Source organism: Thunnus albacares, chromosome 19, assembly GCF_914725855.1.
Source record: "Thunnus albacares chromosome 19, fThuAlb1.1, whole genome shotgun sequence".
In the NCBI taxonomy this organism is placed as follows: domain Eukaryota; kingdom Metazoa; phylum Chordata; class Actinopteri; order Scombriformes; family Scombridae; genus Thunnus; species Thunnus albacares.
Window position 1 is genome coordinate 28,954,746 of NC_058124.1, and position 23,174 is coordinate 28,977,919.

At 42.9% G+C, this 23,174-nt stretch overlaps 2 protein-coding genes across 3 annotated transcripts; both read right to left on the minus strand.

Annotated features, from left to right (window-relative positions):
• Positions 1-231: 231 nt before the first annotated feature.
• On the minus strand, positions 232-1,724 carry LOC122970087 (C2 calcium-dependent domain-containing protein 4C-like). Of its 2 annotated transcripts, none has more exons than XM_044336201.1 (2): positions 1,623-1,724; positions 232-987 (listed from the first exon to the last, which is right to left on the minus strand). In XM_044336201.1, exon 2 carries the CDS (start codon positions 981-983, stop codon positions 357-359), a length of 627 nt encoding a protein of 208 aa, XP_044192136.1. In that variant the 5' UTR covers positions 984-987; positions 1,623-1,724; the 3' UTR covers positions 232-356. The 2 variants fall into 2 exon arrangements, with proteins under 2 accessions (XP_044192136.1, XP_044192135.1); XM_044336200.1 differs by having other exon boundaries at positions 1,528-1,638.
• A 1,836-nt stretch (positions 1,725-3,560) lies between these two features.
• Positions 3,561-23,174, minus strand: ints3 (integrator complex subunit 3). Its single transcript, XM_044336081.1, has 29 exons — positions 22,826-23,174; positions 22,119-22,202; positions 20,724-20,807; positions 20,513-20,626; positions 20,317-20,401; positions 20,165-20,231; positions 18,723-18,864; positions 18,478-18,607; positions 18,185-18,282; positions 17,906-18,097; positions 17,731-17,818; positions 15,489-15,568; positions 15,259-15,350; positions 15,067-15,173; positions 13,860-13,979; positions 13,176-13,305; positions 12,374-12,428; positions 11,904-12,007; positions 10,760-10,924; positions 10,251-10,404; positions 10,094-10,162; positions 9,906-9,981; positions 7,896-8,009; positions 7,676-7,724; positions 7,408-7,575; positions 5,593-5,693; positions 5,436-5,508; positions 5,177-5,333; positions 3,561-4,229 (listed from the first exon to the last, which is right to left on the minus strand). Exons 1-29 carry the CDS (start codon positions 22,907-22,909, stop codon positions 4,152-4,154), a joined length of 3,060 nt encoding a protein of 1,019 aa, XP_044192016.1. The 5' UTR covers positions 22,910-23,174; the 3' UTR covers positions 3,561-4,151.

Sequence of the window (23,174 nt, forward strand, 5' to 3'; positions counted from 1 at the left end):
AAAGCTGTCAAATAAATGTAGTGGAGTAGAAAGTACAATATTTCCCTCTGAAATGTAGAAAGTAGCATCACATGGAAATACTCAAAGTACAAGTACCTCAAGTACTTGAGTAAATGTACTTAGTTACTTTCCTCTGTGACTGAAATCATGAATAGCAGATTATTTACAGGCGTTTGAACAGAGACAGACGTTTTATTTCTGGATCTAAATCAGATCATGAAACATGTGAAGCACATTTTAAAGTTTTATTATTAAAATAGTTTAAAACTTGATGTAAATAAGTTAATGTAGCTACTGATCAGTAGAGCTACTCAGACAGACTCAGTCCACCTGTCAGGTGTGTCAGTCATGTGACGTCAGCGGGTGTCGGTCCTCCTCGCGGCGGGACTCAGCGCCTTCAGAGCGGCTGCAGGTTTCTTCAGCTCCTTCATCACCTGCAGACCGAGAGCTTTGACGGGCCGCGGGATCCGGGACCTGCTAGGACCTTTATCAGGCGGGGGAGGGTCCACTGGTTCCTGCAGGTTCGGGTCCTGCTGATCCGGCTCTGTAACGGTCACTGTCACCGGTTTGTTCCGGTGAAACAGCGACTCCCGCCGGCGTGTGCACGGGCTCGCGGCTAGCACGGCACGGAATCCGTAGGGCGTGGTCACTTTCTCCACGTGAGGCAGCGACATGGCCGCGCGCGTCGTCAGGTCCGTGTCCGCCTCCTCTGTCGCAGAAGCGGCGGCGCGGCGCGGAGCTCTGATCCGCGGCGGCAGGCGGAGCAGGAAGCGGGGGGAGGCCGCGGGGCTGATCCGATTCTCGGGACTCCCTCCCGGACTGTCGTCAGGGTCGGACAGCAGCCGGGTCCGGTCCGGTGAGCTCCGGTGAAGCCGCGGAGAGAGGAAGAGGCGCGGACTGGGCGACGGGATGAAGAAGCTCGGGATCCGCTCTGGAGTCAGAACCAGACCCCGCAGAGTCGATCCGGATTTAACAGCCGACATAATGCTGCAGAGAACAGACATTTTAAAAACAGTGAACGTCTCGCATCGAGGTCCATTTAGCGGCTGTTTTGGAGCTTTCAAGCCTTTATCAGCAGATGTAGCTTTGAGTTGTGTTACATGGTCAAAAGCTCCGGAACAGCTGCTAAATGGACGTCATGGTGAGATTCAAAAACGTTTAAAGGTTCAGACTGAAATTTTGCTCATCGATGGACAGCTTAACAGATGTGATCAATGAGTTCTGTCAAACAGTTTTAAACGCATCACCAGCTAGATTTCTATGATGCCTTCAGGGACTGAAAGAAGATTCTGATATTGAAATTAACTGATTAAAATTTGAGCTGTTTAATTGCTGACTGAGTTCAGGGACACTTAAGCTCCTGTTTACAGCCAATCACAACTGTTACTGTTATTGATGAATATCTGCTGAACATTAATCGTAGACGTATTGACGTACGTATAGTTGAAGTTTTGAGTTTGTGAGTGAAGAGACGTGACTTCATTCAGAGACACAAAACAAACCCTTTGAACAAAAAAAACGTTTTACCGTCTGAACAGATTCTAGATCCAAAGAATCCCGATCAAACACTGAACCACAAAGATGAGCTGGAACAATGAAGTCCACCTGAATCCAAGTCTCACCTGCTGTGAACCAGCTGGACTCTGGTCTCCTGGTTTATATCAGCAGCAGGTGAAGTCAATCAGTCTGATTAAATGTCAGTCCTGCAGAGTCAACAACAATCCAGACCAAATCCATCAAACCTTTAAAGAGCGTTCAATTAAGTGAAACCCCAGGGATTTTTTGAGTCTGCTGAGTAAATTTGAAAGGTTTTTAAGCCTTAAAAAGCTCTCAGACTTTTACATAAACGCGTACATGTTTAGAATTTATTGTTAAATCCAACCACAAATATTTTATATTTTTAAATTTTTTTCCATTTAGATTTTTCCCAGTGTTTTATTTTGGATTGATGATGTGGTAACTTCTAGTCAGGAGCTGGTCATGATGTGACATCAAACTCTATGGACCATTAGCAATGATCGAAGGGTGAGGGAGGGGGAAATCTTAATAAGGTGCAGTTTGAGCATGCCCACATAGCCCTGAGAAGACGTCTCATCAGAAAAACTAGTGAAAACACCTTTCAAGAGTTTCTACCACTACAGCACACCTTGATATATTACAATACGTTTCAAAGTGATATGAAACTGATATCTCATCTGACTCTAAAAAGGACAAAGAGCAACAGGATTTACCAAAATGTTCAAGTGTTCCTTTAAATTCACTGGGTTTAATAGAAAGAACAGAGGACCAAGGATGCTGCCCTGAGGGACGCCATGGTTTATTAAAGTTGGAGAACAAGTGGATTTAGCTAAATGTGTTCCAGTAAAACATGAATCATTTATCAAAACTGTTGGATTGAATTTCTATTGATCAACTGAAAAAGGCAAAGACTCAAGAGACAACCTGCTGAGGATCTGAGGAGAGAAACTGTCCTGCTCACACCGAACTCCATTTGGATTTTTCATGTTTTCACTTTGACACACTGTAATACAGGTAAGGTGAAAACTGATGGATGGTTTTCAAGCTATTTGGTAAATGTTGAAAGGATTTGTTTAAAAAAAAACTTCAATCCATTAATTAACACCAAATCTGGGCTCAACAGAATAAGCGCAAATCATCCTGAAATTTGCAACTTAACTCAAAAAACAAAGGTCATTTTAAGGTGTAAATTTAGAGGTGACTTGTACATGTTTTTACCCTTAAACACCCTTAATTAGAGTTAATAAATCACTCAGGTTTGAGCCCTGTTATTCAACTGTACTGGACACCCAGAGACCAAACTCATCATCTTCTCATCTGACTGTAAAATGGGCCTTTTCTATCTTTATTAAGTTTGATAGAAATATCAGAGGCCCCAGGATGCGTCCCTGAGGGACTCCACAAGTTATTAAAAATAGAAAAAAGGATTTACTTAAAATCTGTTCCTGTAAAAGATGAACTGATTATAAAAAAATGTCAGATGAATTTTCTGTTGATTGACTCATTGAATCATTTCACCAAAAATGAAAAAATTCAGATGAGCTGCTGACAATCTGAACAGAAATGTACGCTGACAGAAACTATCACCAAACTATTCAGATTTTTCATATTTTAACTGACATACTAATAAAAGGCCTTCATTTTTGATCAAGGTGAAATTCACGACAAATAAAATTTTAACAACTTTTACACTCACAAACGTGATCATTTTCAGCTTATAATTTCTTTTTTCTGTTTTTCATTGATTTTATTGTTACTGGGAGTACAGTTACGATTGCTTTCTGTTCATTTTTGCAGATTTTCATCAGCTCTTTGTAATTAAAGACTAAAATATCAACATATGAAGTGATTCTTTAGTTTAATTTTGGGAAATGTAGACATGATAGTTAAAATCTGTTCCTGTAAAAGATGAATTGATTATAAAAGTTTTCAGATTAATATTCTCTTGATGAATAATTTCAGAGACGAGCTGCTGAGAAACTGAACAGAAACGGACCGTCTCACACCAACCCCCCCCCCCCCAAAACAGACTGATGACAACCTGAAACAAACCATCAGTTTTTATATGAAGATTTTATCCAACATGATGTTCACAACAGATGAAGATTTTACTGCAGCGAGACAAACAGGAAGGAGCTGCTAAAAACAGCAGGAAGTCAGGATCCTCCACAATAAGAGTCCAAAATCCCCCCCCCCCCACTTCAAAAAAAAAGAAAAAGGGAAAGAACTGAAAAAAAAGACAAAAGTACCCACAAACAACCGCACTCATCTTCATCATCATTATATCATCATCATCATCATCATGTTCCCTGTATTAAAATCAGTCTTTTGGTTCCCAGAGTTTGTGGTTTTCTCCTCACAGTGCATTGTGGGAATTCAGCCACATGGTGACCTTAGACCCGCCAGTTTGGCGGTCAGTTCTTATCTCCATGGAAACATGATCAGTCTCATAATGTCAAAGTCCGTTCACCACATGGATTAAAAGTCTGCTGTGTCTCAGAGCCCCGCCCCTCCCGCGGCGTTCAGTGCGTGTCATTGGGAGGGGGCGGGGCCTCTTGCAGCAGTCAGAGCTGCTGGTTGGCCGACGGTCTCTGGGGCAGCTGGCGTGTGATTGGTCGGAAGATTAGAGTCCATCAGTCGCTGTCGGAGCCGACGGCTGACGAGCCTTTCCTCTTTCTCTTCGGAGCTTTGGGCTTCGAGTCCTCCTCCTCCTGAAACACAGAGACAGACACAATGTTCTATTCCAGGTTTCCATGACTGCAACAATTAGTTGATTAAACAATTAGTTGCCAACATAATTTCAATTAGTCGTTTTGAGTCAGAATATCTGACACATTTACAGTCTTTTTAGCATCAAATTCCCTCTTTGTGTTTCCTCGGACAGTGTTTCCCTGTTGAGCTGCAGGTGGAAGTATAGTAACAAAAAGAGGAACTTTGGCACTAAAAAGACTGTAACGTTGAAAGATATCTACTTGATTTGACTCATTTGGACGCTGAAGCTTCATATTAGCTTCAGATAAATTAAATACATTTTTGTACAGAAGGAGGACTGTGGATTTTGTCCTCCATCACTCCCATTGTAAGTGCATTATGAAGGGATCTTCTAATGGTCAGTATGAACAGGAGGAATGATTCAGTGTTCATTTGGGCTCCTGATTGTTGGTTTAAGATGGACTTTAAAAACTGTGAACTCGCCCTTTAAATGCTGCCAGTTGACTGCAGTGTGTTTAATACAACTAAGCCTGCAGCCAATCAGCTGGTAGAAGTTAAACATGTTTAGTTCTGGTGGGTTTCTGTGACATATTCTGTTGGTCTGAGTTATTTTATATTTGTGCCGATGTCTTTGCAAAGTAAGAATATAAGTCTTTGAAGGAGAAATTACACAAATATTGCCAGCAGTCTGGGAGTTCAGGTCTCAGTTTTAGTAAGTAAGTAAAGATTTGAGCATAAAACACTTTTCTAAACAGTTAAAACAAGTTTGCAACAGAAAGAAGATTGCTCTCAGCGGTTCCTCGTCACAGGTTCAGTTTGTGTGGTGACGTAGTTCTGCTGGTTCCATCGGACCTCTGTGTGTTTGCAGCAGACTGAAGTGCTGCAGCTGACAGGATGTGTATGTGATGCCTGGACTTGAACCTGTGGCGGCAGTGGCGGTACGTACCGAGGCGCTGCTCGAGCCGCTCTCCTCCTCGTTGTTGGTGGGTGGAGCCGCTCCTTTGCGAGAGCGAGGCGAGGTGGCCGGAGCCTTACGGCGAGACTTCAGAGGCTTCGACTGCGAGTCTTCGTACTCCTCCGCCAGGGCGAACAGGTCGCTAAACCTGCAGGAGGAGGAAGTGATGTCATCAGCACCTGGTGTGATGTCATCCATCAGTGTTTGTGTGTGTGTGTGTGTGTGTGTGTGTGTGTGTGTGTGTGTGTACCTCATCTTGTGTGCTTCGTCACAGCTGGCCTGAACGTGCTGCAGAGCCTGAAGGATCGGAGTCTGACTGAAGACTGAAAGGCAAACACAATAAATTAATCAATATAAACACATCAATACATCACCAATAATAAATCAATAACTGTGTGTGTACTGACAGCTGTTCTTGGTGTTGCTCAGGCTCAGTCTCAGGTTGTCCATGTGCTCCAAGATCTGTTCCAGAGTCAGCTGAGCCAGTTTACTGCTGGAACTACGAAGACTGAAGACAGAAATATAAAATGTGTTTAATCAGTATTCCAGGAAACTGTCTTTATCTCAGGTTCTGTGTGGACGTGTTGTCCCTCTACAGACCGCCTCCTCCTCCGTCTCTTGCAGGGCTGGGTGTCTGTCCCTATTTCACTTTCATTCAATTCAATTCAAAAAGGGGGAAACATATGCTTACACTGCTAAAGCAAGTGTGAAATAAAAACAAAAATGTACATATTATAAGTAAAAATCTACTAGAATAAAGAAATATGTAAACAGAATGTGTCACATTGTAGTCAAATATATAAATAGTAATAGAGAAAATTAAGATTACAAACAGAAGAAATGTGATTTTGCTGTTAAAAAATATATATACACAGATAAGTAAAGATAACTTAAAATAGAAAATTGTAGATGTATTTTTTTAAAAGAAATCTACCGTATTTTCTCTAATAGTGGCCGGGGCCTTTATTTACCTCAACTGCAGAGGGTACCAGGTCTTTATTGGAAGCAGGCTTACATTAGAGAGAGGCCTTTATTCCTCATTCCCTCTGTTTGATAAGTATATTTGCTCATATTTTAGTACGAAGCCTCCCTGTTTTCTGATCTGCTTCCATTTGCGCTGTTAAATTTTTTTTTACTGCATTATGCTATTAATAAAAAAGCCTTCATTCCCCGACTTTTATTGTGAAACATTACAGAAACATTCCAATATGACTTATGTGAAGTATGAAGTCAAGTACGGGAGGGGAAATATGGCCAGTGTCAGTTAAAAACTTAACAAATCTGAGGTAACGTTACGCTGGATATAAACATTAATAGCCAGTTAACAGCACAGTCAAATATCAATCAGCTGTCTCTCTAACGTTAGCTCCAAGCTAACTTTCTTCCTCCCACTTCCAGCTAGCCGTGCTCTCCTCTTGTCAGCTAACAGCAGCTCACGCTTCTGTCTTTTCCAGCATCTGATTCTTTTCGGGTCAGTGTCAAAATGTCTTGCAGCTTTCGCTCCTTAATTTTCCTCTGCATACTGCAAAACTCTCTTTGAATTTGACGTCAAACTTCTGTCTGGTGGGTGCCATGTTGGCTCTCTACAGTGTTGTAGCATTGGTGTTATGGAAAATCTAGTCACTGACACTTGCACAGGTCCTATATGGTACTTCAATTATAGCTACCGCCATCTTGTGGCACTTGTACATTACTACAAACCAAAGTCACATTGTAACAGGCACCAAGAGGAGTGGGGCGGATATTTCTTTTTATTTGATAACGTTAAAAGTAAAGTTGGGCTTTGCTGTCGGTTTCCCAACTCATTTTAAAAAAAGACGAGAGGAAAAGAGGGAGAGGGAGCTAGAGAGTGAATGAAGAGATGGAGCTGGTAAGAAATCAGTGAATCAGATCAATAAAAAAAAAAATCCAATTGTTTCACAGCGCTTACTTTCTAGAGCACAAATAAACACACCCACACCCCCCCGCACACCACCGTACAACCATGCAGCGGAGCTCAGCAACACCTGATTTGGTCTGAACACGGCCTCAATCCATCCTTGTTTTTTCTCTCCCCGGCCTGTATTTGGGGCCGGCCTTTATTAGTTCGTGTTGACCACACCCCCGGCCATTATTGGAGACCCGGCTTTTAATTAGAGAAAATACAGTATTTAAAGATATCTGCTCTGTATGTATGTACAGTATGTCTATGTACAGAGATCAGCACAGTGGCATGTCCTCACCTCTGTCTCTTGCGGGGCTGGTTGTTGTTCTTGATCAGCTGGGCTTTGATGTGTTCTCCCAGCGTGTCGTCGTATTTGGATGCCCAGTGTCTCAGGATGCTGGTGGTGAACTGGTCCTCTGGGTGACAGGGACGACTCAAGACCATCTTCACCATCTCCTCGCTGGGCCTGAAACACAGACACACAGACAGGGACGTAAGCAGGGAGACATAAACCTGTAACATGAAGTTAAATCTATCATGTATTTTCCTGATGGCGAGTGTCGTACTTCTCTCTGCGTAGCTGCAGCAGCAGACAGGATAAGGCCTCTGGATGCTCTGCAAACACAAACACAATGAAGCTGATTCATCACACCCAACAAAAATCACTCCCCGTTTCCTACACAGTGAACTATTTTCAGTCCAAAACGCAAAGATATGCAGTTTATAATGAAACAGAGAAAATATGGATGTTATTATTGATGAATGACTGAAACAATTGATATTCACCTTTATATTTGAGGTGTTGCAGGATGGGGATGATGGTTTCCAGCGGGATACTGTGAGCCAGAAACAGCTGCCAGGTGCTGTACTGCTCAAAGGTCTCCCAGTCCAGAGACTGAACTGTCAACACATGAACAAGAAGGAGAGAGTCACCTGCTGTCCAAACACAACACATACCACAACTTTCAGGTTCTGTTCCAGAAGCAGGAAAACCTCATTAAAAATCTCATTAATGTGTAATAATCCAGCTTCAGAACAGTATGTTGTTCATATGTTTAGATAAGGACGGGAGTTTTCAGAAAAATCAATTAATATTGTTGTTTATTCAGTATTTATGCTTGAACGAACATCATTTCCCATAAGTCCTAGAGGTTTGCAGGCTAAACAGAGGACATGAGTCAGTGAGCGAGGTGGAGGTGTGGCGGCGAGTTCAGACATGTCTGAAAGTGAAACAACGACTGCAGGAAACAGCACAGGAGAGTTTTATGGATACGGACAAAACCAAGTTACAGTGACATAAATACCTACGCTGCCTTGTAGTTCTTTTAATGGGAGTTGTAGTTTCTTCTGTTGTTTAACTTTGTTAAGATAAAGTTTTAAATGTCTGACAGCAGCTGCTGTAGTGGAGCCAAGTTTTAAAGCCTCTGGAAATGTGGCTTTAAATCATAAAAATGCATATATGATATCAAAGTTGAGTGTCTCATTAAGCATCCACGAAAATCTGAATGAAAATAAACATTCATAACTATTAGAAAGCTCAAAAACAGCTCATTTGGCTGCTCAAATCATTTCTCAGGACTGTGTGGGCGTGTTCAGATCACGTTTGATTGACAGCTCACTTTCAGCTCAAGTACCGTTTTATTTTCTATTAATTCACTAAAACGTTTTGCTGATATGGAATAAAATACCAAATCTATCACATGGACCCTACTTGGTTAGAAAATTTGACTAATCGACTAACTAGCAAAACAGGTTAGACCACCTGAAACTGTTTTTATTTAACTATACCTCCCAGAGTATTATGCTAATCGTTTTAGCATTCTCCATTCACGTACATGAAAAGGTTAGCATAGCTTTAACGTTTTGCTATTAACTACCAAATCTATCAAATGGACCCTACCTGGTTGAAAGCTTGAATAATTCACTAACTAACAAACTAGGTTAGACCACCTGAAACTGTGTTTTTATTTAACTATACCTCCTGGAGTATGGCGCTAATCGTTTTAGCATCTTCCATTCACTTACATGAAACGGTTAGCATTAACTTTTCTATTCAAAACTTTTGAGCTTATTATCAACTACTCCAGTGGTCTACTAGTTATCTTGACTAATCAGCTAACTAGCAGACTAGAGTAGACCACACATATCTGTTTTTATTGAACTATACCTTCCAGACTACAAAGCTAAGTGTTTTAGCATTTTTCATTTACTTACATGAAACGGTTAGCATTAGTATTGCTATGCTACACTTTTGAGCTACTTATCCACTCTGTGATTAATACAGATTTGGATGGTGTACCCAGGTCTGCTAGTTAGCTTAACACAGTAGCTTTCAAACCATGTCAGGCTAATTTGAATTCTCATTCTAGCTAAAAGCAAAGAAAAGTGCACTGCATTGTTTTCTCATGAGGAAGATGAGAGAAAGTGTTGTGAAGTCAGCTTGGCCGGATAGCCACGTCAATCATATTTCTCTTAAATATGATTGGGCAGGTATTTATTACGTAATAAATTCCCTAGTTTAGCCCTGCCTAACTGTAACCCAGTAACAAGGGAAAGGAGAGAGACATACACTATGTCAAAGGCTGTTCTCACACTTTTTAGGTGTTTACTATACGCACATTAGATCCCAAATTACAGGATTAATAGCCAATCATGGATTTGCCTTTCCAGGGGCTTTAAGGAATATGGAAAATAAACTCCAAGAACACGCTTCATTTTTTTTTTTAGAAAGACTGAGATAGACAGGAAGTGATGTCATGACTTCAGCTCTCTACTCGTATGAGTGTGTGTTCTCACTGAGGATGTTGAGGACGGAGTCTTTCCTGAACATCACCAGGGTCCCCATCATCACATGACACATCAGCTCCTGTAACTGCACACACACACACACACACACAGGTGACATGTTTACAGACACGCGTGTAGAGGGAGTCAGACGTGTTTTAACAGCAGTAAGTGTTGCAGTTTCTCTGCAGTCGGTTTACCTGTGTGGAGTCGATGACGGCTACGATCATGTTGAGCAGCTCACCACTCCGTAACGTCTCATCTGGAAACTGAACCAAAACAACGACATTCATGACACGTCAGGTGTGTGTGTGAATGTTTGAATGTGTGAATATGTGTGTGTGTGTGTGTTTTTACCTCAGAGTAGATGGAGGGTGTGAGGTAGCAGAGCAGTCTGACGTCATCCTCCTGACACGCCTTCATGTCCATCATCAGACAGGTGTGCAGGTCACCGAGTGCTGTCGCCTGAGCAAACGACTCGTACAGCATCATCTTCCCATTGGCCGCTTTACTGCGCGCGCGCACACACACACACACACACGCATTTAATTTTATATTCAGCTTTTAGTGGTTTTCTGTTCTGATGTTGGATATTTTACAAAACTTTAAGTGAACATATGTAGAAATACTGCCTGCAAGTCAAAAGTCAGGGCTTCAACCTGCTCTGAATACTTTGTGAGGTTTTTTTCTACCATAAACGTCCGTCTGTTCTGTTGCCACGGTGATTCATGTCGTCAAACAACATTTGCTTTTAATGACTTTCTGGAGATTCAGTTAATATTTGAGCCTCGTTTGAATGAAACTCGTCTTCTCGGAGTGGACGTTCTGAACAGGTAGAAACAGGTTCTACTGGAGTCCGGACTCACCTGGCTTTGAGGTAGTACAGCAGGTGATAACCGATCTTGGGTTGTTTCTGGTAAAGTTCAGCCAACATGTCGAGCAGCACAGAGAAGCCGCTGTTATCCTCCTGCATGGTGACCAGGTTCCTGAACACCAGACAGACGGGTTTACACACCGACTCCTCCAGGGACCTGAGAGACAGACAGGTGATCAGAGAGAGAGAGAGAGAGAGAGACAGGTGATCAGAGAGAGAGAGAGACAGGTGATCAGAGAGAGAGAGAGACAGGTAACCAGAGAGAGAGAGAGAGAGAGACAGGTGATCAGAGAGAGAGAGAGACAGGTGATCAGAGAGAGAGAGAGACAGGTAACCAGAGAGAGAGAGAGAGAGAGACAGGTGATCAGAGAGAGAGAGAGAGACAGGTGATCAGAGAGAGAGAGACAAACAGGTAATCAGAGAGAGAGGGAGACAGGTAATCAGAGAGAGAGAGAGACAGGTAACCAGAGAGAGAGAGAGAGAGAGAGAGACAGGTGATCAGAGAGAGAGAGAGAGACAAACAGGTAATAAGAGAGAGAGAGAGACAGGTAACCAGAGAGAGAGAGAGAGAGAGAGAGAGAGAGAGACAGGTAATCAGAGAGAGAGAGAGAGAGACAGGTAATAAGAGAGAGAGAGAGAGAGACAGGTAATCATAGAGAGAGAGAGACAGGTAATCATAGAGAGAGAGAGACAGGTAATCAGAGAGAGAGAGAGAGACAGGTAATCATAGAGAGAGAGAGACAGGTAATCAGAGAGAGAGAGAGAGAGAGAGAGAGAGAGAGAGAGACAGGTAACCAGAGAGAGAGAGAGACAGGTAATCAGAGAGAGAGAGAGACAGGTAATCAGAGAGAGAGAGAGACAGGTAATAAGAGAGAGAGAGAGAGACAGGTAATCAGAGAGAGAGAGAGACAGGTAATCAGAGAGAGAGAGAGACAGGTAATCAGAGAGAGAGAGAGACAGGTAATCAGAGAGAGACAGGTAACCAGAGAGAGAGAGAGACAGGTAATCAGAGAGAGAGAGAGAGAGAGAGAGAGAGAGAGAGAGAGAGAGAGAGAGAGAGAGAGAGAGAGAGAGAGAAAGAGAGAGAGACACAGGTAACCAGAGAGAGAGACAGGTGATCAGAGAGACAGTCTTACTCCTCAGTGATCTCCTCTGGCAGGACGTCTCCTCTGAAATGATCTTTGAACAGTTCAGACAGACACGAAGCCAAAGCCGACATCTGCTCCGAGTCAAAGTCCTCCTGCAAGAACAACACGGGACGACTCAGTAGAGTAAACCAGGGTTTAGTAGAACTCAGTAGAATAAAGTTAAACATAGTAGAGTAAACCAGGGTTTAGTAGAACTCAGTAGAATAAAGTTAAACATAGTAGAGTAAACCAGGGTTTAGTAGAACTCAGTAGAATAAAGTTAAACATAGTAGAGTAAACCAGGGTTTAGTAGAACTCAGTAGAATAAAGTTAAACATAGTAGAGTAAACCAGGGTTTAGTAGAACTCAGTAGAGTAAAGTTAAACATAGTAGAGTAAACCAGGGTTCAGTAGAACTCAGTAGAATAAAGTAGAGGAGAAACTATTAGAAAACCAGAACATGTATCAGAGAAAACTCACCTCCAGGATCAGATCCACAATCTCCTGCATGACTTCACACTGAGTCTCTGTGTCACTGAGGAGAAGATAACTGATTATCATCATCATCATTACTATTATGAGCAATTGTAGTATTAGTAACAGTATTAGTAACAGTATTAGTAACAGTATTAGTATTAGTAACAGTATTAGTAGCAGTATTAGTAACAGTATTAGTAGCAGTATTAGTATTAGTAACAGTATTAGTATTAGTAACAGTATTAGTAGCAGTATTAGTAAGAGTATTAGTAGCAGTATTAGTAACAGTATTAGTATTAGTAACAGTATTAGTAGCAGTATTAGTAACAGTATTAGTATTAGTAACAGTATTAGTAGCAGTATTAGTAACAGTATTAGTATTAGTAACAGTATTAGTAGCAGTATTAGTAACAGTATTAGTATTAGTAACAGTATTAGTAACAGTATTAGTAGCAGTATTAGTATTAGTAACAGTATTAGTATTAGTAACAGTATTAGTATTAGTAACAGTATTAGTAACAGTATTAGTATTAGTAACAGTATTAGTAACAGTATTAGTATTAGTAACAGTATTAGTAGTACAGATAACATTGATGATTTGAATGTTTATGATAAAGTGGATCTATAATTAACATTTGAAGTGAAATTAAATGTATGAGGATTATTATGCAATCTGGCTTTAATTCACCATCTGCGTCGCCAGTTTCTCGTCTCTAAAATGTTGGTGCGTGTGGGTCAGAGGTTCAGTAAAGGTGCACACATCCTCCCGTCAACTTAGTTTTTATAGATCACAACTTGGACTCACGTGGACTTCTGCAGCTGCAGGACCTTCTCCTTCATGGTGTCGTCTAATTGGTCCACCCAGGGTGTGATGTCAGCAGGCTCCTCGATCACAGCCTCTTTGATTGGATGGAACCTGAACTCCCTCTTTTTTCCTGCACAGTGATTGGTCGATAGACGGTCAGACAGCGGAATGATGTCATGGACACAGTTTAAGACTCAAAGATGGCGCCTATTCAATCCAATGAGAACTGCTTGCCTGGCACATGAGCCAAAAAAGTTTCTAGCGTCTGGGTTTACTTCCGGGTAAGCGGCTCACTGCACATGCTCAGATGTGTTTCCCCTGCTGGCCCCGCCTGCCAGTTGCCGCTCAGCCCGTAGACTTTACACTGGGATGACGTCATAGATTTTAAAATCGCTTTTTTTAGGATCTGAGAAAGTTTTACAAATCTAAAATCTTCATGGATCAAAAGTTCATAATAGAAAGAGTCATAATTGACATTATTTACAGTTTTACACACGTCTCTTTTATAATGGTGGTCTACTACTGCAATACGGCGACGGGCCGATATCCATATCCAGCTCTAATTATACATCCACAGTTAAACTAGAGCTGCAGAAGTTCACCTGTGTCTTTAAACTGGTATATTCTGGTTTAAACTGGTTTATAAAACAGTTAAAATGATTTAAACTGGTTTCTTGCCGTCACCTTTGTTGTTGACCTCCTCCTCATCATCGCTGAAGGCAGCCTCTGTGTGGTCGTAACAACCCTCCTCCTTGTCCAACACATGGTTGTCCATCTCCAAGGAAACGGCCTCCTCCATTTTGACTGCAGGACACACACACACACACACACACACACACACACACACACACACACACACACACACACACACACACATTATGCCTAATTATTCAGATTAAACTTTTAGAATTTACTTTAATTTGTCGTCTCAGTGTTAACTCAGTTAAAACGGGAGTAGACAGTTATCTGGAAAAGACAAAAAAGCTTCTGTCCTTGTTCTCTCCCACCAGACGAGACCAGACATACGCACACGCTTCATATGTGCACGCAACACACACACACACACACAGAACTTCCTCTCAAGGCACAACAACCTTTAAACAGTAAACTGGACGCCTCTCACCAGTTTGACATCACTAGTGTAATGAGTGTCTTTGCTTGAATTCCAGTACACAGCAACTACAGCAACAGTCTGATGTTTGCACGTTGCTTTTCATTCTGCTTTCTGTTGATATTCTCATCTTTTTTCCTCTCTGTCCTTCTGCGATTCAAGCACTCACGTCACTTCCTATCCGTCGGCATCCCGCCGCTTGCCTCCAAACTTTCTGTGTCATGCACAAAGAGCGCTCGCACGCTGGTGAACAGGCAGGTAAACAGTTAGTCCGTCCAATCAATTTCATTCAGGCCGAAAGAAATGATTGGACGGATTTATTACAGGCCTGTGCCAGACACAGATACCGGATTTTTTTCTTTTTATTATCAGAGGGTATTTCAACAAATATAATAAAATGCTTCTAAATCACATGACCTACTCAGCCTTAAAGCTATAATATGTAATTATTCCACATTAAAATGTCTAAAAACAACTAGACCTATGTTATACATGTTGTTGAGTTGTGTACTTACATTTTCCCAAATGTTTCCAACAATTTTCAAACTCAGAAAAATCTGTGATTTAATCAAAGTAACGGACTGAGTTATCCTATCCCGATGAAGCTGGTTATTTAACAACGAAGACAACAACTCCCATGATCCTTTGCTACCTCACACCATCTTTGCACTCCGTCTTTTGTTATTGTTTTGATTGAGACCTCTAGCGGCTGAAATTACATGTTGTGCGTTTATCACAGAGTTAATGTTCAAGTTGAAGTGTGTGTTTGTGTGTGTGTACCTTCAGTAGGGGGGGAGGGCGAGCTGCAGAATTCGGGGAATCTCTCTCTGAGCATCGATCGAAGCTCTCGGTCCAACTTTGGGTTATCAAACAGCGGAGCGAGGTGACTGAAACACACAGACAGAGATCATTAATCAAATCAATCAATAATCAATATGTTGGAGACTGATAACGTGTGTGTTTGTTTCTTACGCCAGCACTCTCTTCTCCATGATGAAGGTGAGCGAGTTGAAGACGCCCTGACGAACCTGAGACTCCAACGGAGGAAAGAAGTGAGGGATGATCTGAGGAGGAAAGAACGAACAGAGGAACCAAATGGAAAACAGATGTTTTATTATCATTTCATTCTCAATTCAGTTTGTGTTTTTACCACATGATCAAGCTCAGCCAATCAGAGAAGTGTGTGTGTGTGTGTGTGTTACCCTGCACATGAAGTCCAGCAGGGTGGCGGTGATGGCAGGATGAGGCTTCATGGAGTGATGCATCACCAGGATGGCCGGTTCTGAGACAGACGAGAAAAAAAACAGCACACAGTGAGGACTTGACTCCATGTTGGTACTTCACTCAAGACGTTTATGTTAAAGACTGAAGGAGGAGGAGGAGGAGAGGGATCCAAACCAACAATGAACTGATCTACTAACAAGTATTGTGTGTGTATTAAAGCCTGATATATTTTATTCCTCCGTTGTTGTCCAGAAACTATTAAAAACACGTCAGTGAGTCTCACCGCTGCACTGGGTCACATGTCCCTTCATTATGAAGAGTTTGGTGACGTTAGTTTGCTTAGAAACAGCTCCAAAGACTAATAACAACAATCACATTTTCAGTCTCCGGAGAGTAGTTCTGTGTACGAGGAACTGTTCTATCTACAGAGCCTCACTAGCTTGTTGTGCTTGTGTTGTTTGTTCATGTTAGTTTGTTTAGAAACAGCTCCAAAGACTAATAACAGTGATCAGATAGAAACCCGCCACTGCCCATGCGCAGAAATGCAGTTCAACTTAAAATGCTTCGCTAGCTTGTTGTGCTACATATCACAACCTCTCGAGAAATGTATAATGTAGTACAAAGTCAACAGGTTAGATTTATTTATTAGATCAGATTTATTCGCCAGTGAACGCTAGTGAAGCTATGCTATGCTCAGTGGCGTCTGCCGTACCAGGAACCTCTGTACTGATGGTTACGGTCTATTGCTGGTTTTACTCTTGAGAGCCGTTTCTAAGGTCTCCATCTCAGAGGAATCAGATATATCAGCTTTGATAAACACACAATACTTGTTAGTAGATCGGTTCATTGTTGGTTTGGATCCAAACATGAAGAATAATATAGAAAATCCCCAGAATGATCCTTTAAGTCTCTCCTGGCGGAAGATTTTCAACACTGAGTAATAACAACAACAAAGAACTTCTTCAGTCTTGTATCGACGTGACATCACACTAACAACAACAGTCACTTCCGGGTCAACAGCTGGCAGTCGATTTGAAATGCGTAGATATGTGAAATCGGCGTATTTGCTTATTTTTGTTTGTCATTTTCAGCTGTAATTGTAAACTTTAAAAGATATATAATTAAATACAGCGGTCCGACCTATCTGATGTTTTTGCTTATTTTATGTACTGTGTTGCTGTGCTGGTGTCTTTGATAAACCACATCTCACCACCAGTTGGACTAACTGGTGGCCACCTTTGTCATAGTGGGAAGCTGCCTGACCACTGCTTCACTCATTTACTTTTTATTACTTTTACTCCTTACTGCTTATACTTATTTACAGACACTTCTTTGTCAGTTTAAGCAAGTAAAGCAGTAAACATTTATTTTTGCTCTGCGCCATTAAACTGTATGTAAAACAAATGTTGTGACTGGTTCTATAAAGTCCAGTTCTGTCCAGTTGTTGCTCTTTTCTTTCCAGTTTATTAGATACAGACGGATCAAATGCAGTCGGCAGTAAATCCTCCTTTCATCAAGATTCTTAATCAAATTTGAAAAGATTTGATATTCTCTGAAGAGATCAACAAATAAATTCACTTATACTTGGCAACCACTCCTAAGAGTTGTAGAAAATATGGAAGCCAGGAAGACTGACTGAACGTACGCTGTAGCTCCTTGTTCGTTTATCAACACAGAATACGTTTATTTTTCTTTTGCTGTTATCATTCTTTGTATATAGTGAGTTATATTCATTGTTTTCTGTGTGTAATCTTTGTTTATTAAAGAAAACACTGATAAAAAAAAGATTGTTGATGAAGGGAGGATGTCCAGTTTCTATTTCATGTGTTTACAGGAAGTGTTGATTTAATTTATGCTCATTTTGGAGGCTGTGGTTTAACTAAGTTATACTGGGAACTGTTGTTGCCATTTAGTCCAGCCTTATTCATATAAATGGGATGGACAAAAAATTAGAAACACCTCAAAATTCAAAATCAAATAAATGATTGAAAGTATACTGACTGTGTGTGTGTGTGTATATATACTTGTATATCTATCTTAATGAGGACCTGGAGATTTAGACCTACTAGTGAGGACATTCTGGTCGGTCGTCACTTTGGGACAAACTTTCAAATGTCTGTTGGTTCAGACTTTAAGGTTCAGGTCCAGGTTAGGGGCTGGGGATGCATTATGTCAATGAGGGTCCTCACATGTACAGAAAGACAAACGTGCGTGTCTCACCTATGTTCATGATGCTGTCCTTCTCGGGGTTGAAGAACAGCCAATCATAGAAGAGAGCCAGCTTGGCGTTGGAGGCAGCGACGTTTGACTGGAGACACAAATAGAGCATTTGATTGGTTGTTGATGTTATAGTTGATGTCCTGTAGACTTCCTGTCTGAGACCCCGCCCCCTTACCGTGCAGGTGGTGAGCAGCCAGCCAATGATGGCCCAGCGCGGCAGGATGTCAGAGCTCAGCACCTCATTGGACGGATGGACCACGCCGCAGATGTAGCGAATCAGGTCGCAGCGCAGGGACTGACTCTCTGCTGTGGACAGGTACTGTCTCTGGAACCAGTCCTGGTAACGCTTTTGCTGCCCGAAACGTACCTGAGCACAGGTGAGGAACACAGAGTGAGTTCATCATCGGAGACATCAAACCTGAACTCATTCAGACAAAAATAACTGCAGCTGTACCCTGGAGGTCATGAACAGCAGCTTGGTCTCCATGTCAGGTGTGAGGCGGCACGCCAGGAACTTCCTGGAGGTCCGAGCCGTCAGCAGCTGGAGAACACCTGAGACATGATCACATGATCAACATTTAACTTCCTGTCAGACTGACGGCATGCATCCAAAAACAAACAAAAAAACAAATACTGATTGTTTTTATTTATCCAACAAGCTGCGATACTGCAGCACAGAAACACTGAACAAACTGTTGTTCATCATAGTTTACCAATGAGCTGAGGATTGTGGGTAGTGTAGTTTACCAGTGAACTGCGGACTGAGAACTTGTGGGTTGTGCAGCAGGTCTTTCCACACCAGCTCCATCTCTGGGATTCGAGCCACGTTCTGCAGCAGACGGACCAGATCTCTGCCGATGATCAGACACTCCATAAACTACAGAGGCAGAGAGACGTCGTCAGTGTAACCAGCCGGGTTCGGAAACAGTTTATTTCCTGGTCAATATTATATTTCATAAGATGAATAAAGGCTTCCCTCCTCTCCTCCTCACCTTCTCTCTCAGCATGCTGATGCAGAAGTCAACCTCTTTCTGGCGCAGAGTCAGCAGGTTCGGCGTTCCGTGGTCGACGATCAGGCGGAGGTAGGTGTAGACCGACATTGCGATCAGCATCCCGCTCTTCAACACCCACTCCCTACAGACAGGAAAGATTCAGCTGCTTCATAGAAAAAGCCCTGACTGCTTGGTTCCCCCCGGGCACGGCTGCGTCGCTGTTTTGTTCCATCCGCGCGGCTTCATTCCCCACCCAGAAGCGGAACGTTTTACCTGCCTGATTTTGGTGACTTCATCATTTTCCTTGATTTTTGGGTAAGTCAGCTACGTAGTTAAATGGTTTCTCAGATCGAGAGTCTGCACAGGGCATTTTATTTTGAAAATTGACCAGATGCTTTATGTTGTTTCTGTGTCTGACTTCCTGCCTGGCTCAATCTGCTCCGTGTAGCTTCCATCAAAAATAGACTAGGCGCACATTTTTTAGCGGAGTGGAGGGAAGAGACGCTTCTGAAACAATCTTTGGCGCGTCTGGTGGGATCAAAAGAATCATCTATACTGGCTGTGATCAGCTCTAGCGGCCACATCGCAACTGGAATGCGACGCAGCCGTGTCCGGTGGAATCAAACAGTAAAGCTGCTTCACAGTAAAAACCCTCTGACTGTCCCGGTAGCTGAACGGTTACTGCACATGACACATAATCACAACGTCCCCGGTTCGATTCCCACCAGGGACCTTTGTTACATGTCATAACCTTCTCTCTCCCCTTGTTTCCTGTCTGTCTCTGCACTAATAATTCCCAAATAGAGGTGGAAAAAACAAACAAAAAACCCCCGGTTGCTTCACAGTAAGGCTGCTTTCACACCGAATCAGGCGGGGTGGCGTTCAGCCGCAGGGTTGAGCGAAGGTGTGTGGGGGGGGGGTTGTGGGCATGTTTATTTGTGCTCTACAATGTAACCCCTGTGAAACAATCAGAAAATAATGTTTTATTGATCTGATTCACCGGCTTTCGCGCTACCAGCGCTCCCTCTCTTCATTCACTCTCTAGCTCGCTCGACCACTGCTTCTCTCTCTCTCTCTTTCTTTTTCCTCTCGTCTTTTTTAAAATGAGTCAGGAAGCCGACAGCAAAGTCTAACTTTACTAACGTTATCAAGCGAAGAGAAATGTCCTCCCCTCGTCCTAGTAACGTCTTTGTCCTCCCTCACGGCAGAGTTTACAACTCTTGTCAGTCTGATCTCCCGCTGTGATTGGCCACCGCAGCCTTCAGTCGCAGTGACGTCAGGTTGCGAAAACGGCCGCAGCTGAGCCGCATTACCCCCATTGAAATGAATGGGATGACTGGCATTTTCGCCGCACCGCCTGATTTGGTGTGAATGCCGCCTAAAAGCCCGTCAGCTGCTGTTTGACCAAATTAGATTTTTTAAAACTGTGAAATGAGACGTACTTTTGGTCCAGCAGGATGTCCAGGACGCTCTCAGCCAACCACAGGTTCTTAGTGGAGATATCTCCTCCTGCATACAGACACACAGACAAACCTGTGATTACTGCTGATATTCAACATAATCAATCTGATCAGTGTATGTGTGAGTGTCTGACCTGCGATCTGTTTCAGCAGCGTCATGACGACGCCGTCAGCTCCCATCACTCCGCTCTTCACCAGCTCTCTGACCAGCCACACGAGCTGCACGCACACACACACACACACACACACACACACAAACAAACAATGATTAATACCACTGGTCCCTCTGTGACATCATTACAAGATACATGTGTGTATGAGCCAGTTTACCTGTGTTCTGGGGACGTCCTGCAGTTTGAGGAACTTCTCCATCAGGATCTGGTTGATCTTCACCAGGATCACGTTCATCCCGTCTCTATTGAGCAGCGTCAGGTCTCTGTAACACTGTCACACACACACACACACACACACACACACACAGTGATGTCACGGTGATGTCACAGTGATGTCAGACATTAACAGTGATGCAGTGTCATCTCACCCTCTGGGCCTGGGCCGACTCTGTGAGGACCAGAGTGAACAGACCCAGACACACCTCCTCATGCTGCTGCTGACCTTTACACACCTGCAGGACACGTAAACAGGAAGTTAGACACAAAATAAAACATGAAACTTTGTTGTAATGAAGAAAACTGGTGGTTGCCACGGTTACAGGAGGGCTTATTTAAGCAGTAGCAGCACATTGACATGAGTGCGAAACATCTTGCAGATGGAACGAGATAATATCAGTCCCTCCAGGAAATTGTGATTTTTACCGCTGAATATTAGAGCTGCAGACACATAGACTCTAATTATCTGATCAGCGCTCCCTTTTTTTCTAAATTTAAAATCTAAGAACCTCATTATCTCACTAAAAAGAAAACATCTGCATCATTCTGACTAACTGATTACAGCCCTAGCAGCCCTGTAACAGTAACTCCAGCTAGAAGATAAAACCTGTAAACAACATCATTACTGTCACATTAACCTCAGATATCTTATTATAAACATGAGCCTAAGATTCTCCGTCCTCACAGTGGAGCTCTCATTAATTACTTGTACTGAACAGTACAGAACAGAAATATTAATTATTAATGAGTAGTGTTTAAGATTACTTTTAGGTTTTTTGTTTGGTATTTGTTGGGACATACGTACATATGAATCTGTAGACCTCAGACCTGCCTCACTGAAAACCTCACAGGGTCCATCCCAACATTAAATCCCTTCAAATGTGCTTTCAATGGAAGTGATGGAGGCCAAAATCCACAGTGTGTCCACACAGTCATTTAAAAGTCTGTGTGAAGCTTATATGAGGCTTCATCAGTCTGAGTTAGTCATATCAAGTGGATATCTGACACATTTACAGTCTTTTTAGCATCAAATTCCCTCTTTGTGTTTCCTCGGACAGTGTTTCCCTGTTGAGCTGCAGGTGGAAGTATAGTAACAAAAAGAGGAACTTTGGAACTAAAAAGACTGTAACGTTGAAAGATATCTACTTGATTTGACTCATTTGGACGCTGAAGCTTCATATTAGCTTCAGATAAACTTTTAAATACATTTTTGCACAGAAGGAGGACTGTGGATTTTGTCCCCCATCACTTCCATTGTAAGTGCATTATGAAGGGATCTTCTAATGGTCAGTATGAACAGGAGGAATGATTACTTTGTTGTTTTAAGACAGACTTGACAAATTGTGAACTCGTCTTTTAACAGCTCACTCTGAACACTCAGCAGCCTCTATGAAGGGATGCATTTATCAAACAAGTGAGTGAATTTAGGTCATTAGAGTCAGAATGTCAGTTTTAGTAACTTAAATTAACTGCACGGCTCTGGCAGTAACAATAGGATCTGTCACAGTAGTTGTAGTACTACTTGTAGTAAACAGAGTATTTCTTACGTTGGCAGTGAGCGCATCATTGGCTTCTCTCTCTGACAGCCCATTGGTCAACGCCTGGACGATCCCAACACAACGCTCCAATCTCTGCACAGAATACAAAACACAGGTCCATTAGAGACACACACACACTCTCACAGCTGATAAGCCAGCACACACACACACACACACATTAGAAATTCACACACACACACACACACACACACACACACGTCAGGTACACACACATTGGAAACAGACAAACGCACATGAGACACTTCAACACACTTCTTGACAAGTGACACACAAACACTGCGCATGCGCTTCTGTCACTTTTCTGTCTCATCCATATGTTTACGTAGGATTAGCATGCTAGGCTAACAACCCGTCAGGTGTGTGACTTTCTATCCGCGCCGTGACGTCTTCCCGAGCACACAAACACCGTAAACACACCTGTCACCTGTACAGCACGGTGCTGTTAAACGGAAACACCGCTGCAACACAGCACTGTGCGGCTATGCTATGCTAACGACGCTAGCCACATGCTAGCCATGCTAACTAGCTGCTAGCCGCCGTGCAAGCTGATAAAAATGGATCCGTAGCGTCTCTTTGTATCCGCGGGTTGTTTTCAAAACACAAGCTGCTCTCAGACTGCTGGAGCCTGTGAGCAGCCTGGCCATGTTTATCCAGGTTATCGGTGTGATCTGCGCCGTTAGCCCGGGTCAGCCTACCTCCTCCAGCTCGTCTTTGGCGTCCAGCTGGGTGGACAGCAGCAGCCGGCCCTGCGGCTTCGCTTTGGCCGGCGCAGGCTCCATCTGCTCCCGCCGCACCTCGCCGCGCCTCGCCGGGCCCCGCGGAGCTCAGAGGCGCTGAGACTCCGGCTTCAGTGGGGTTATAGATGTTTCTGCCGGTGTACCAGAGAGTTTGGTGCTTCTGTCAGTATCGGAGCCTCCGTGTGAGACGCTTTAGACGGTAAATGTGTGTTTTTAAAACTTATTTTGGGGCTTCGCTCACTCTCAGTCCCGCTCCGTGTCACTGTCCGACCGCAGCAGCATAACGGACATCCGCGGAGTCCGTGGG

Coding starts and splice junctions, on each gene's coding strand:
- LOC122970087 (XM_044336201.1), bottom strand. CDS start 983: ATGTCGGCTGTTAAATCCGGATCGACTCTGCGGGGTCTGGTTCTGACT.
- ints3 (XM_044336081.1), bottom strand. CDS start 22,909: ATGGAGCCTGCGCCGGCCAAAGCGAAGCCGCAGGGCCGGCTGCTGCTG. Junction 20,627..20,723: donor AGTCGGCCCAGGCCCAGAGG/GTGAGATGACAC, acceptor TGTGTGTGACAG/TGTTACAGAGACCTGACGCT. Junction 9,982..10,093: donor CCGTCATCGACTCCACACAG/GTAAACCGACTG, acceptor GTGTGTGTGCAG/TTACAGGAGCTGATGTGTCA.